Source organism: Euleptes europaea, chromosome 11 (genome assembly GCF_029931775.1).
Source record: "Euleptes europaea isolate rEulEur1 chromosome 11, rEulEur1.hap1, whole genome shotgun sequence".
Classification (NCBI taxonomy): Eukaryota; Metazoa; Chordata; class Lepidosauria; order Squamata; family Sphaerodactylidae; genus Euleptes; species Euleptes europaea.
The window spans coordinates 43441001-43454611 of record NC_079322.1 but is presented as its reverse complement, the minus strand read 5'-3'; the positions used below and the strand labels follow the sequence as shown (position 1 = coordinate 43454611).

The window sequence follows — 13611 nt, the reverse complement described above, 5'->3', positions numbered from 1 at the left end:
GAGGAATGCATTTTATTGACATGATTAGGGTTGTCTTACGCCCTCACAATTTTTTCATGTATAAATTTTGAATGCTTCTCAAATATCTTATTATTCTTTATATTATACCTGTGAGGCACAGTTAAAAAGCATTGCAGCGGCAAGCAACACCACTAGTTAATACCGTTTTTAAAAACTATAATTCAAGCCCTAAGACTTTAAAACCTGCCGGAGAGGTCAGTGAACTCACTCGATTTGCCTGCTGTTTTAATAAGATTATTACAGCCCAGCAAGTATTTTATGTATTAAAACATCGCTTACCCAATTTTAGTATTAGGACAATAATAATACTTAATAGAGCTTATGAAATATTCCTCACTAAGAAAATCTTTTCTTCTGTGTTTTTTATTCAGAGATGTTTTCCTATATTTTTTTTTGTTTGAGTACTTGTGAGAGAAAGAAGCACTTTAAATTTTAGCTGCCCTCAAGGCTAATCATTGCTTGCTGCAGCTCTCCAGAAACTAGCAGGCATATTTGGTATAGGGGTGTGCAAAAGGGGGGGAAATGGTATTTTTCAGATATGGGTATATTAAAGGTAAAGGTCCCCTGTGCAAGCACCGGGTCATTCCTAACCCACGGGGTGATGTCACATCCCGACGTTTCCTAGGCAGACTTTGTTTATGGGGTGGTTTGCCAGTGCCTTCCCCAGTCATCTTCCCTTTATCCCCAGCAAGCTGGATACTCGTTTTACCAACCTCGGAAGGATAGAAGGCTGAGTCAACCTTGAGCCAGCTACCTGAAACCAACTTCAGTTGGGATCGAAGTCAGGTTGTGAGCAGAGCTTTGACTGCAGTACTCCAGCTTACCACTCGGCACCACAGGGCTCCTTTGGGTATATTGGACCCAGAAAAACGCCAAGCAGAACCCAGGGCCACTCTGAAAGTGCTAGCTCAATAGGACCAAAGTCGAACCAAGGAATCTCCACAGTGGGAACTGAAGGGGGGGTGGGCTTTGCAAGCCCAGCAGAACCAGTGACAGTGTACACATGCCCATCAGAACCCAGTGCCACTGTGGCAGTTCAAGCCCAACAGAAGTAATGTCGCAGTGGAGAATCACAGCTGAACAAATCCAAGTGTGGGGAGGGGGAGGGACGCAAAGCAGCTCTGGCAAAGGGGGGGGGAACTCTTGAAACTGACAAACAGTCTTGAAATAGATGGAAGCAGCCTGGCAAGACAATAGAAGCCCCGGGAGACATAGAAACAACGATAAACAAAAACCGAAAAAAGGGTGGGGACAACAGTCCCAGGATCCTGCAAACACTGGCTCCCAATCTTCCTGGTTAATCCCAAAGATTGTCAGGATTTTTTGAGACCTTTTTTTTTTTGGTATCCTGAAAAATTCTTGGATATATTTGACCCAGAAAATACCGGTGGTGTTTTTCAGATATATTTTTAGTTCAGTTTTGCCCAAAGGCACATCCACAAGGTGTCTGTTGTGGGGAGGGGAAGGAAAGGTGAGTGTAAGCCGGATTGATTCTTCCTTAAGTGGTAGAGAAAGTCGGCATATAAAAACCAGCTCTTCTTCCTAATTTGATAGATGTTGGAAACTACTTCAGGTGTACAGCATCGTAATATTTTCAATACATTAATATACAATTTAGGGATTCTTGAGAAACCCTTGGAGAAAAAAGCTGGTCGTAACTATGGTCCAGTGGGAAACAAAAAGCTGATTTATTTTATTGATGATATGAATATGCCAGAAGTGGATGTATATGGAACAGTTCAGCCTCACGCACTGATTCGGCAACATATAGATTATGGGCATTGGTAAGTGACTGTCTCAAATGTGGGCTTTTACAGTCTATGTCATTCAAGTTAATTATGAATAAATGTTCCACCTATGTTAATAATGCTTCTGATAAAAATATGAATGTATGTTTGAGATAACTGACAAGATTTATTTCAGAATCCCCATATAACTGGAGATTGTTAATTTGCCCATACAGCAACATCTGGTTGCTAGAAATTACAGTTTAGTTCTGTGGAGGGAAGGTGGCATGGTATAGGCTGATCTCGTCAGATCTTGGAAGCTAAGCAGTACTTCGAATGAAAACCACCAAGGAAGACTCTTCAGAGGAAGGCAATGGCAAACCACCTCCTCCTCTCACTTGTCCCAAAAGTAAATTTCTGCTAACAGAAGAAGGGTAATTTTTGCCCCCCTCCCACTGCAGACCTCCAAATCATTCTGTTCTTTAGGGTTCTCTGTCCCCCAGAAGCAGCATTTTGGGGAACATTTTTGGTTTCCATGGGAAGGGCAAGTTGAGAAATTCCTATCCACTGATGGACATCCATTCTATCAAAAGAAATCACTTCTGGATCCAAATTAAACTGTTATTTATCTCAAATGATTTAATTATTAAAGGTGGACACATAGTTTCAGGCCAACTGCAAAGGTAAAGGAGTTCTGTGTCATTACCACTTGTGGTAATCCAGCTGTAAATTACTTCTAATTTAATTATAACATATTTTAAACTATTTTTTCATCTCTTAGGTACGATAGGCAGAAGTTAACTATGAAGGAAATTCATAATTGTCAGTATGTTGCTTGTATGAATCCAACTGTTGGCAGCTTCACAATCAACCCCCGACTCCAAGTAAGGTTACAAGTGTTGTAAAGTATATGTGCATTGCTTACTGTAGGGATTTCAAATTTAGATGGGCAAAGGACCAAATGCACCACCCAACAGAAGCTCGGGGCCACAAGAAACCATTAGCTCCTCTACCATATAGCACATTAGATGTGGAATGGTATGATATAGCTGTATCAAGTTATCAACCTGCATGTTAAACAGTCGATAGTTGGATGGGAGACCCTCAAAGAAGATTTTGCAGAGGAAGGCAATGGCAAACCACCTCTTCTTAATCACTTGCCTTAAAAACCTGATGGGGTTGACATAAGTCAACTACAACTTGACTTCACTTTCCACACACACAACATTCTTGTAGTGCCAACTGTAGAGAGCTACTGGAAAAGTGAGTCTGTTTGTGTAACCATGTTAAAAAAGGTAGCAGGAGAAAGCCAGGCTTTACTGAGGAAGTCTCTAAGGAAGTCATGGAGACTACAGCCAAGGGACATGTCTAGAAAGTGAACACAAAAGGTTTCTGGTCATAAAGAAAAGCCTTTCTGTTCTTTCAGAGGCTCTTATTTAGTAAATGCAAACAGGATTCTGAGGAGTCATCATTAGCAGATGCTATGTGGCTTCTAGTTGGGCTTTTTCTTGATGCAGCAAGTGTTGACAGGCATGGCACACATGAACACTATTTCTTGAGAACAACTTTTACAGTGGTTTGAAAAATAAATGGCTTGAGCAGCTTTGTTCCAAGCCCTAAGTTAATGATTCAACTTTATTCTCATCTTCAATTACACATCAGTTATTAATTAATCCCTGATAACTATATTGCAAGAAAAATAATGGTTTTTTCCCTTTCATTCTTTTAGAGACATTTTGCAGTGTTTGCAGTGAACTTCCCATCCACTGATGCTTTAAGCATTATCTATAGCAAGATCCTTGATTTCCACTTTCAGCGGCATGCCTTTAATCCATCAGTGTTAAAACATGGGGTTTCCGTGATCCATGCAGCAATATGGCTTCACCACAAAATGGTTCAGAATTTTCTGCCCACTGCTATTAAATTCCATTACATTTTCAATCTTCGAGACCTCTCCAAAATCTTCCAGGTCTGTAACAGGTTTATGCATTGGATCTTTGCTTCTCATTAACATGTTTGGACACCCTATTCCTGTACAGATGCACATGTGATTCGAATGAAAACTGTTGTTTGGGTTTTCAGAATTACAGGTTATATAATCTGTCTCCTTGTTCTGTTTATAAAAATTCTTAAGTATCTTGCCTTAATTAAACTTGCTTGTGGGTTCCATTCAGTGTTAAGCTCTGACACTCCTGCTTCTGTGCAAAGTCTGGAGTAACTATTTAGGATTCTACTGTAAAGCTCTTGATTCCCTATTATGCAATTTGTATCACTTACTTATATGAAGGCTTTTAAATATAATCCTTGCTGCATTATTTTTAGGGGATTCTGTTTGCTAAACCAGAATGTTTAAAGGATCCGAATGATCTCGTACATCTGTGGTTTCATGAGTCTTCTCGTGTTTATGGAGATAAATTGGTAGAAGAAAAAGATAGCAATTTATTTCATAAAAAATTGGTTGACACTGCACATAAATATTTTGAGGTAAGGCTGTATTTTGAGGTAAGCATTACGGTAGTACCTACTACTACAGTACTGCTGTGCTAAAAACTGTTTACTGAGACAATCTGAATCTCCAAAGATCTATAGAAGATTGTGGAGTCCAAATAATAAATGGACCACTGAGTTTTGACCTGTCATTTTTTATTAACTTTCTATGCTTTCTTAACTTAAAGGCAATCAGAATGTCAAGTTGACAATGGAGGGTTTAGTGTAAGAAAGGGAACAATAATGTGGGGCTTACTTGAGAGATGTTCACATGAGTCTTATAAAGACAAGTTAGATTCCTGCTCTGATTATAGAATCCTCGAAACCAAGTAGTGGCTTAAAAAAAAGTATTTACAGAATCAGTCATTTTGCTAATGAGTGAATTGTTTAAATCAACAGTAAAGTAACCTTTATGATATTTTTATTATGTCTGGTGGCATTTAAAACAGTGACATACAGCATCATGATGTAAGGGCAGGTGTAGGAAGAGCCAGAACTGCCAAAAATTCTGTTCCAATCTTATTGAGATAATCATTATCTTGGCTATCATATTCAAATTTAGAGATATTCCTGAAATTCCCTTCCTCCAGATTTTCCATCTGACCTTGGGATCTTGTATTATCTTTTCCTAGTTGGAGTAGGGTTGATTCATTAGCTATTTGCTATTTTTTCAACTTGGGTTTTCAGAATGGGAAGACTGCTTCAATAGTACATCAGTAAAAACTTACTCCTTTTAACTTTTAATCTCAGGATAAATGTTGGTAGCTGCCACCACCATCAGAAGCAGCTTACTGAGTCTGAGTCTGATCAGTAGTAGATCAATACTAGTACTGATCCAGGCTGCTTCTGGTCAGCTTCTGTATTACCTTTAATGGAAAGTAAGCCTGAGTTTGTATGTGTACTTGTGTCAGTGAAGAGGCCTGGGTTTTCTCCACCTGGCTTTACTATCTGTTCCAGCACCTCTTTTAAAAGTTAGTAAAGCTGGCCCCTGGAGCTGCTGAAAACTTAACTTTCCTTGCTTGTCTATTTATTGGGTCTTCCTCTAGGTTAGGAGTCCTCTTCCTGGAACTACCAGATCTTGGCATACAGATTCAGAATTCCCTCCCAGGAGACTTTTTGACTTGTCAGTTTAAAAAAAATATATTAAAGGGATGTTGTACTTCTCACCAAAATTTAGTCTTCTGTGGACATTCAAGTATGCCAGAGAGGGGGGGATGAAGACCAGGAATACTTTATCCATGCCGGTGACAGAATTGTCAGATGGTTGGAACACATGTTGCTTCTCCTCCTCCCCTTCATCCATCACTATAAAACCTTCAGCCTCCTTCTTGGAATGTAGCATGAGATCTTATTGCCCGCTTTGAACAGATACACCTGAGTTATCCTAAAATTATATTAATCCATAACAAGAACGGTTGTGGAAAAGCAGTCCCAGAGTTGAGGAGGGGGAAGAATAGTTGCTCCCCTGCAGTTGCCTCCTCCATACATCAGTTAATGTGGGATTAGGACACACATTTGCATAGATAATGTCTAGTTTCTGACACAGTTTGACCTTTTTCTCAGGTAACAAAGATGCCCTTAAAAGTACAGCTGCATGTTTCAAATGAAACCTATCATCCATAATCTTACCCATTGTACCTTTGACAACTAAATTTGTAAACTCAGAAATTCATTTAGCAATCACTAATCTTGACAGTGGGTGGGGTATTTTCTGCACATTCAAGACAGGATTAAATACAATGCATTCCCAAGTTTTTTAAAAATGTCTTTTGATTTTCTGCTGCCAACTGACCAGGGTGTGGAAGATCATATTCTTCTCCAGCAACCACTTATTTACTGTCATTTTGCAAATGGGGTGACAGACCCTAACTATATGCCTGTCAAGAATTGGGACATGCTGAGAAAGATACTCGTGGAGACTCTTGAAAACTACAATGAATTGAATGCATCAATGAACTTGGTTTTATTTGAAGATGCCATGCAACACATGTAAGTACATGTCCAATTAGCTGATACAGATAATTTTGTAGACTTTATATATTTCAGTGTAGACTTAAGCTTTTAGTATACAGAGCACTGATCCATCCATAGAAATGCTACTACCGCACAATTTTTATTAAATGGAGGTGATGTAACATTGTGATGAAGAGGACTATCTGTGAAACTGAAAGTCCCTGGCACCAGTCTAGTTCCAACCATGGTCTCATTGAGAGGCCTTAGATCAACAATGGCCCCAGAGCTTCAGATCCCCATTTGTACAATGGGTAAGATAAAGTGTGTCATTGAGTCACAACCAACTCATGATGAGTTTTCAAGGCAAGAGATGAGCGGAGGTGATTTGAAGAAGAAGAGTTGGTTTTTATATGCTGACTTTCTCTACAACTTAAGGAAGAATCAAACTGGCTTATAATCACCTTCCCTTCCCCTCCCCACAACAGAAACCCTGTGAGATCGGTGGGGGCTGAGAGAGCTCTAAGAGCTGTGATTAGCCCAAGGTCACCTAGCTGGCTTCATGTGTAGGAGTGGGAAAACCAACCTGGTTCACCAGATCAGAGTCTAGCACTCCAAACCACCAATCTTAACCACTACACCATGTTGGCCATTGCCTTCCTCTGCATAGCAGCCCCAGTCTTCCTTGGTGGTCTCCCTTCCAAGTACCAGCCTTACATAGCACCCAAGCTTTGATGAGATCAGGCTAGTCTGGCCTAACAGGGCTGCTACATTTGTAGAGTGGAGATGTAGAAATAAAGCTGGCACATTTTACTTCCCTGTTCTGAAGGCAGTTGGGCAACTTTGCATTTCTATTAAATGAAAGACTGGTTCTGTGAGAGTGGTTTTTTTTTTAATGATAATGTTAAAGCCACTGTTACTTATCTGTACTTGCAAACTGTGACCAAGGTAATCATCTACACTTTTACAGCACTGTTGCCACCTGGGGCAGGTTGACCCAGTAGATGACAGTTCTGCTGTTTGAAACCATTTTTAACTACACTGCAAGACAGTAATCATTAGTCTTACTTGACAGGATGTAATTTTCCTCTGGTAGGTCCTTTTGCTTGTGCTGGTCGTTCTCTTCAGAATAACCAACTTTGCACAGCAACAGTTATGCTCGTGTGTCTACCTCTCTGGACCAAACTACAAGTGACAGTGGCCAAGGGTCCATCCCATGAGGGCCCCCCCCAATTTATGAGCAATTGTAATTCTTTAAAAATTGTCCGAGGCATGCGGCCTCCATCACTTTTAGTTTGTTACATGGTTATGCATGATAGATCACGATGGGTAGCCATGTTAGTCTGTCTGTAGCAGCAGAAAAGAGCATGAGTCCAGTAGCACCTTAAAGACAAACAAAATTTCTGGCAGGGTAAGAAGCTTTCATGAATCACAGCTCACTTCTTCAGATGGTTATGCAGTTCAGCATGGCAGGAATTATGAGGCACCCTTTGCAATTCAGTCCACTCTGTTAGGTCCCTTGTCAAGTAGAGAATAAATGCATAACAACAACTTTAAATGATAAGAGTAATTTAACTTGTGCAGGATGGTTCTTTTGAGTTCTGTTACCTCAGTTGAGAGCAATCAGGATATAGACACTTTCTAATATGTCACTTATTTAGAAATGGCTCACCCTTTCGCGAACAGATCATTGAACCCCTCTTGAAAGACAGCCCCAGCGGCACTGACAAGGAGCTAGTCAGATTTCTCTTAAGCGATAGTCATTCTCAGGTTACTGCAGGGGTTGCCAGCTTGCTGGGACTTATTTTAAATTACTCTAACCCACGTTTATGATTTTAAGTAAGAGTCCCACTTTAGTCTTAAAACTTTCTTTTTACCTAAATATGTATATATTTATGCCAATAAAGGTTTTGATATTGATATTGATGTCACTTATTTTCTTGAAATGTTGTTAGACTAATAACCACTCAATGATAGCATGTGGAAAGAGTGAGTTTGTACTTTTGTGCTCAACAGCTTCATAGAGGCTCGTAAGAAATTTTTAAAATCTTATTCTTTTAGCAGTATGGTCTAGGAATGGTTTTTTTGGTGTCAAAAACACTAAGTTGAAACCTGCCTAATTTTTTCATGACCTGTCGTCATGACATCTAGTGATCAAAAAGTATTCTTCCTTATGAGAAACAAACAAAAATTGCAAAATAATAATGTAAGAGTTGTTAATTTGTTCTGCTGCTATAAACTCCTTATTTTCCCCATCATCAGCTGTCGTATTAGTCGAATCTTGGAATCCCCTTGTGGTTATGCGCTTTTGGTTGGAGTGGGTGGCAGTGGCAAGCAAAGCTTATCAAGACTGGCTGCTTTCATTGGCTCTCTTGAAGTGTTTCAGATTACACTGAAGAAAAGCTATGGAATTCAGGACCTCAAGGTAAATCCAATTATTACATAATTGTGAGAACTGCTAGATGTGAATCAGTGTAATTTGGAATCTGAGCAGTTGCAATGAGTATAGAAGCAAAGCATTGCGCTGTTTATTTTCTATATTTATGTCTTTCTTCCGTCACAGAACTCATGTCTTAAATAAGATTCCCAGGCAGTTTCCCATCCAGGATCTGACCACAGCTAGGCTTGCTTAGCTTCAGCCAATGTGTTATATCCTGTGCCATTCTACTATACCCTGATTGGTTTACTTTCCCTAATTTAAATGTAGAAACCAGGGTCATGTCATCCCTCCCACTCTCATTGTTCACCAAGGTTTCCACTTACCATTTGGGTAAATAGTACTTGCAAACTCTGTTGTTCTTTTCTCCACCGTATCCAGGTAGACCACTCCAGAGAGTAGCCCGTCAACGGTGTGAACAAAAGAAGTGCAAAGGCTGGGGATATCTCTAACTAGAGGCAAGGCTTGAGTCACCTCAAACCCACACTTTGTTGTTTCATCTGAATCAGTCAGTAAAAGAACAAGCCTCAGTTTGTCTTTGTACCTGATTCAGCCACCATAACAATCTGCCCTTAATTTCCAAATAGTATAAAATTTCCCAGCTGTGTATATGAGGGAGGGAGTGCTCATTCTCATCATTTAAAGAAAACCCAATGTACAAAAAAAGAGGGACCTTAGATGTTATGGATGTGGTGTCCTGGGTATGCTTTACTTATGGATGACTGGCAGGAATTTTGCTTTTCTACCATTCTCCTAGACTGTCATTTCATTATTTTTTTAAATCTCAGAAAAAAACCCACCTAGCTGCACATTCCCACCACACTACAGTGAACTTTAAGCATTCTCTCAGCTGTGTGGGAGTCACTTAACCATGAACAGATCCTGCATGGCTCGGGGCTACATCTAAAGGACCCATCCATGTGGGCTGAGCCAAGTGCATAGGTCTTTTTCCAAGAGGGAAGGAAGTATTTCCATGGAAAAGACCATGTTTCTTTGCCCATGTGGTGAATTGGACATTCTTTCAGCTACTTTTGGATCAGCTGCTCTCATGCCACGCTGGAAAACATTTGCACTGTATATTTGCATTGAAATCTTCTGACTTAAACAGTTGTGCAAGGAATTGACTGATGCATAGATTTCCATAAATGCTATGCATTTCTGTTCTTTGTTAGTCCATTTTGATAATGTTCTTGCAAATAAAATGGGTGTGGAGTGAAAGACTTGTAAACAGGTATTATTAGCAAGACTAAGGAGAGAGTTCCTTGATTTAACATCAATTTCCTGAATGCTATGGGGAAGATTTACAGATATACTGCTTGTTTAATTTTCACCCTATGGTCTTTTCAAGCCATAGATCTCTTCATCTGGTAGGTTTAAAAAAAAAATCCTCTGGAGAAGGATGAATCATATTAAGAGTATGTAAATAGGAAGTGCAAAATATCAATATGTTGCTTCCAAGTTACATGCATTTTTCACGTTACCCTGTTTACCCCTTCTTGTTTCAATTCTGTAATATAAAATGAATGATTGCCTTCTTTCCTTACAGGTAGATCTTGCCAATCTGTACATCAAGTCAGGAGCCAAGAACATTCCCACTGTGTTTTTGCTGACAGATGCTCAGGTTCCAGATGAACGCTTTCTTGTGCTGATTAATGACTTGTTGGCGTCAGGTGATTAGACCTACACGTTTCTTGAAAGATCTTCCCAATGACAAATTATCTATGGTTTCAATGAACTTTAAAAGGGGGATTATTTGTCTTCGACATGTTTCCCAGAGCAGGTGGGGTGCCCTTTGGGAAAAGGTATATCAACCCAGCTAACTTCACTACTGTGCCTAGTTTGCTTAAATAGCAAACGATGTTGCTCTTCAGAAGCTAATATCAAGGTCATGTGTTGCTTAGGAATAGGTTCTGTTCATTGATGTAACTTGTATGTTGGTTCATTTCTGCTGATCTCACTGGATTGACTGAGGAAGTTTCTATGTGTTTTAGATCTTCTGTGTGTCCTTATCCAAAATAAATTGAATATGTGTTTTAGATCAATAGTGAAATAGCAATTATGTGTCTCAGATTTGTTTAATTATTAGTCTTTTAATTGGGCAGTGAAGCACATCAGCATGCATTTCCTATTACTGACTACAGAGGGGTGGAATTTTGTTATAATGTGAAGAAAGTTACAGGATACTTTGAGAAACATAACAATATCCTAGCAAGTGATGTGTTATTTCTAGTTTTGCAGTCCATATTTTCTAATTAACAAAACAAGATGATCTTGCAAGGGAATTGCTATTTAAATACAAGATTTAGGAATCTATTTATATTCTGCCTTATCCTCAGAGGCTGAGAGTGGAATGTAGTATTTTTACAACCGCAGAATAATCTAAAAACATGTAAACAATAAAATACTCTGAATGATCACTAGATCCATTCCTCAGCAACTACTGTAGCTTTATTCTGCCTATACAGAGTCAACTCAAATGTCACAAGATTTGCAGTCCAAATAGTTAATTCAGTTTAGGCTTGTGTTCATTTTGCCATTATGGTAGTGTGTCCTAACTCCCTTATTTCCTTTTCATGTAGGAGAAGTTCCAGATCTATTTAGCGATGAAGATATGGATGCTGTAATTGCAGGGATTAGAAATGAGATACGGGGATCTGGTCTTGTTGATACCAGAGAAAACTGCTGGAAGTTTTTTTTAGACAGAGTACGACTTCAGCTAAAAGTAAGCCATATATCTGAGTTTACAAATGTGAAATTTGAGTTGAACTAGTGACCAATGATCACATTCTTAAATGCGTGAGCACCGTAGTATTTAGAATCATAGAGATTGAAGAAATCATTCAAGGCATCTGCTCCAACCACCAGCTCAATGCAGGAAATTCAGACTAGAGCTTTTGCAACAGATGTCTGGAACCCTCCAGCAAAGGAGATTCCCCTCACACTCAGGTAGTTGGTTGCATTGTTTGAACTGCTTTTACTGTCAGTAAGTTTCTCCTTAAACTAAACTGAAATCTGATCTCCTGTAACTTAAGCCCATTTGATCTAGGTTTGTCCTTTGGAGTCACAGAGAAAAAGTTTTTGCCCTCTTCAGTGTGTCAGCCTATCCAATATTTAATGACTGAAATCATGTCCTCTTTAGTCTGCTCTTCTTCATGCCATTTTTGTTGTCCTTTGCTGAACTTATTCCAATTTGTCTATATCTTATTAAAAGTATGGCACCTTCCAGGACTTTGGTGCCCAGAACTGATCACATGACTTCCCCAGTAGCCCCAATAGTGTTAAGAGTGCTGTTGTTGTTTGTTGCAGTGCTGTTGTTGTTTGTTGCAGAAGAGCCTCACTGACCTGTAGGCCTTTTTCCATCTTGCCCTCCAAAGCATCTAGGCCCCAGCAGCCAATGAAGCCTCTGTCTGGCAGGACCGTAACTGGGGAGGGTGCACGAGGAAGGCAACTGCCACCCCTGTGGCATGCAGCGAGGGTGGCAGAGCTGCCTCTCCTACCTGGCACAGAAGCAGGGATGGCAGCTGAGCAAGCCAAGAGCTAGTTATGGCCCTGTTTCCTAGCAACAGGCCTCTCTCCCAGCTTTCATGACCCTTGGAGGGTTTTTCTCTCCCTCTTTCACCCACTGACACCACGTGGCCTTTGTAAGAATTACCCACTGAGAGGGCATCTCTTCCCTCCATTGCTCTTCTAAAGCCCCACCTTATGCTATATCTCAGCATGTAGTTACCACAGAAATAGCTTACTGCCCTTGCACACCACAGGGGAATTAGCACCTTGCCAGTTGATTGACTGCCCCCTTTCTCCTGGCGCCCGTTTTGAATAGCGTGTTTGAACAGTGGAGGACTGTGCTACAGAGAACAGCTACCAGCATCAAAAGTTATAAAATATTTATTAAAAAGAAAATGTCTACACACGTACACTCAGCACAGCAACAGACTGAACAAAGGATCCCAAAGGAAAGGTATAAACATGCAGTTCCTACTGTCCTCATTCTGTGCATGTCCTAGTAGTTGATCTTATGGTAAGACAGTCTCTTTAACTTAGATGTTACAGTGTTTTAAAAGCTTCCCACTACCTTGGCATCTTTGTGCAGGCCTGTGGCCTTCTACGTGGCAATAGCCATCTTCAGCAGGAGCCCAGGTGTAAGAGCTCCTTCTGCCTAGATGGAAGCAGCCAAGAACTTTCTTCTCTGTACGAAAGGATTTTATTATCTCCATTTTTCCATCCCTGGTGGGTCAAAGAAGCTTTTGCTGAAGTCTCCAGGAAGATACCTTCTATCTCAAATCTCCCAAACCTCTCTTCCCTGCTAAGTATCAGCTTCCGGCCAAAACACTGTCTCCAGCTCAGGGAAGATATTAGCATTTCTAAAGCCCGGTTGGGTGAGGTTTGACCCCTCCCTTTCTGTTTTCTGTTAAGAGAGAGAAAAACTTTTAAAAACTCATGGTGAAGGCTTTGTACAGCCCAAACCTCCAGAATAAAACATTTCTCCACAGTGTTTCCACAGTGCAAGTATCCATGAAAGGTATGCAGTGCCCAACAGGGCATTTCAAGTGAAATGTCAAATGGTGTGCAAGCAGATACTTTGTGGGAGGAGGGGAAGCTGAGAAAATTTAACCCATTAGTATGCTGCATGTCCCCCAGCCTCCCCCCACGACACAGCTTATCCACCCATCCCTCCCTTGATCAGGTAGTGTGGATACAAGCTGTTTGCTTTTGGGCAGAATGGGATTTTTTTTTTTGGCTTCCAAGTGAGATGTTTTTTGTCCACTGCTCCAGTTTAGGTAGGAGTGGGGGGGGTTTGAGGGGAAGGGCATTACCACACTGCACTTTTCTTTGTGAAGGACGCTAGCTGAGCTCCCTTTCTATATGCTGTGTATCTGTGGATGGGATATTTAATCTGTTGTTAAAAGCATTAATTCGGTCAGTGTCTGTGCACTGCTTTGAATATATTTTCTTATTATATTTATTATTATTTAGAAAGTGATGGAT

The 13611-nt window shown here is 40.3% G+C and overlaps 1 protein-coding gene across 1 annotated transcript in view; it reads left to right on the top strand.

Annotated features, from left to right (window-relative positions):
• The window catches only part of DNAH11 (dynein axonemal heavy chain 11), a 164127-nt gene that overhangs the window by 68483 nt on the left and 82033 nt on the right, over window positions 1-13611 (top strand). Inside the window, exons 46-53 of the mRNA XM_056857443.1 lie at window positions 1640-1805; window positions 2530-2632; window positions 3478-3717; window positions 4071-4232; window positions 6031-6224; window positions 8448-8610; window positions 10169-10292; window positions 11202-11344. Coding sequence (XP_056713421.1) covers window positions 1640-1805; window positions 2530-2632; window positions 3478-3717; window positions 4071-4232; window positions 6031-6224; window positions 8448-8610; window positions 10169-10292; window positions 11202-11344 — 1295 coding nt within the window. The remainder of the gene's footprint in view (window positions 1-1639; window positions 1806-2529; window positions 2633-3477; window positions 3718-4070; window positions 4233-6030; window positions 6225-8447; window positions 8611-10168; window positions 10293-11201; window positions 11345-13611) is intronic.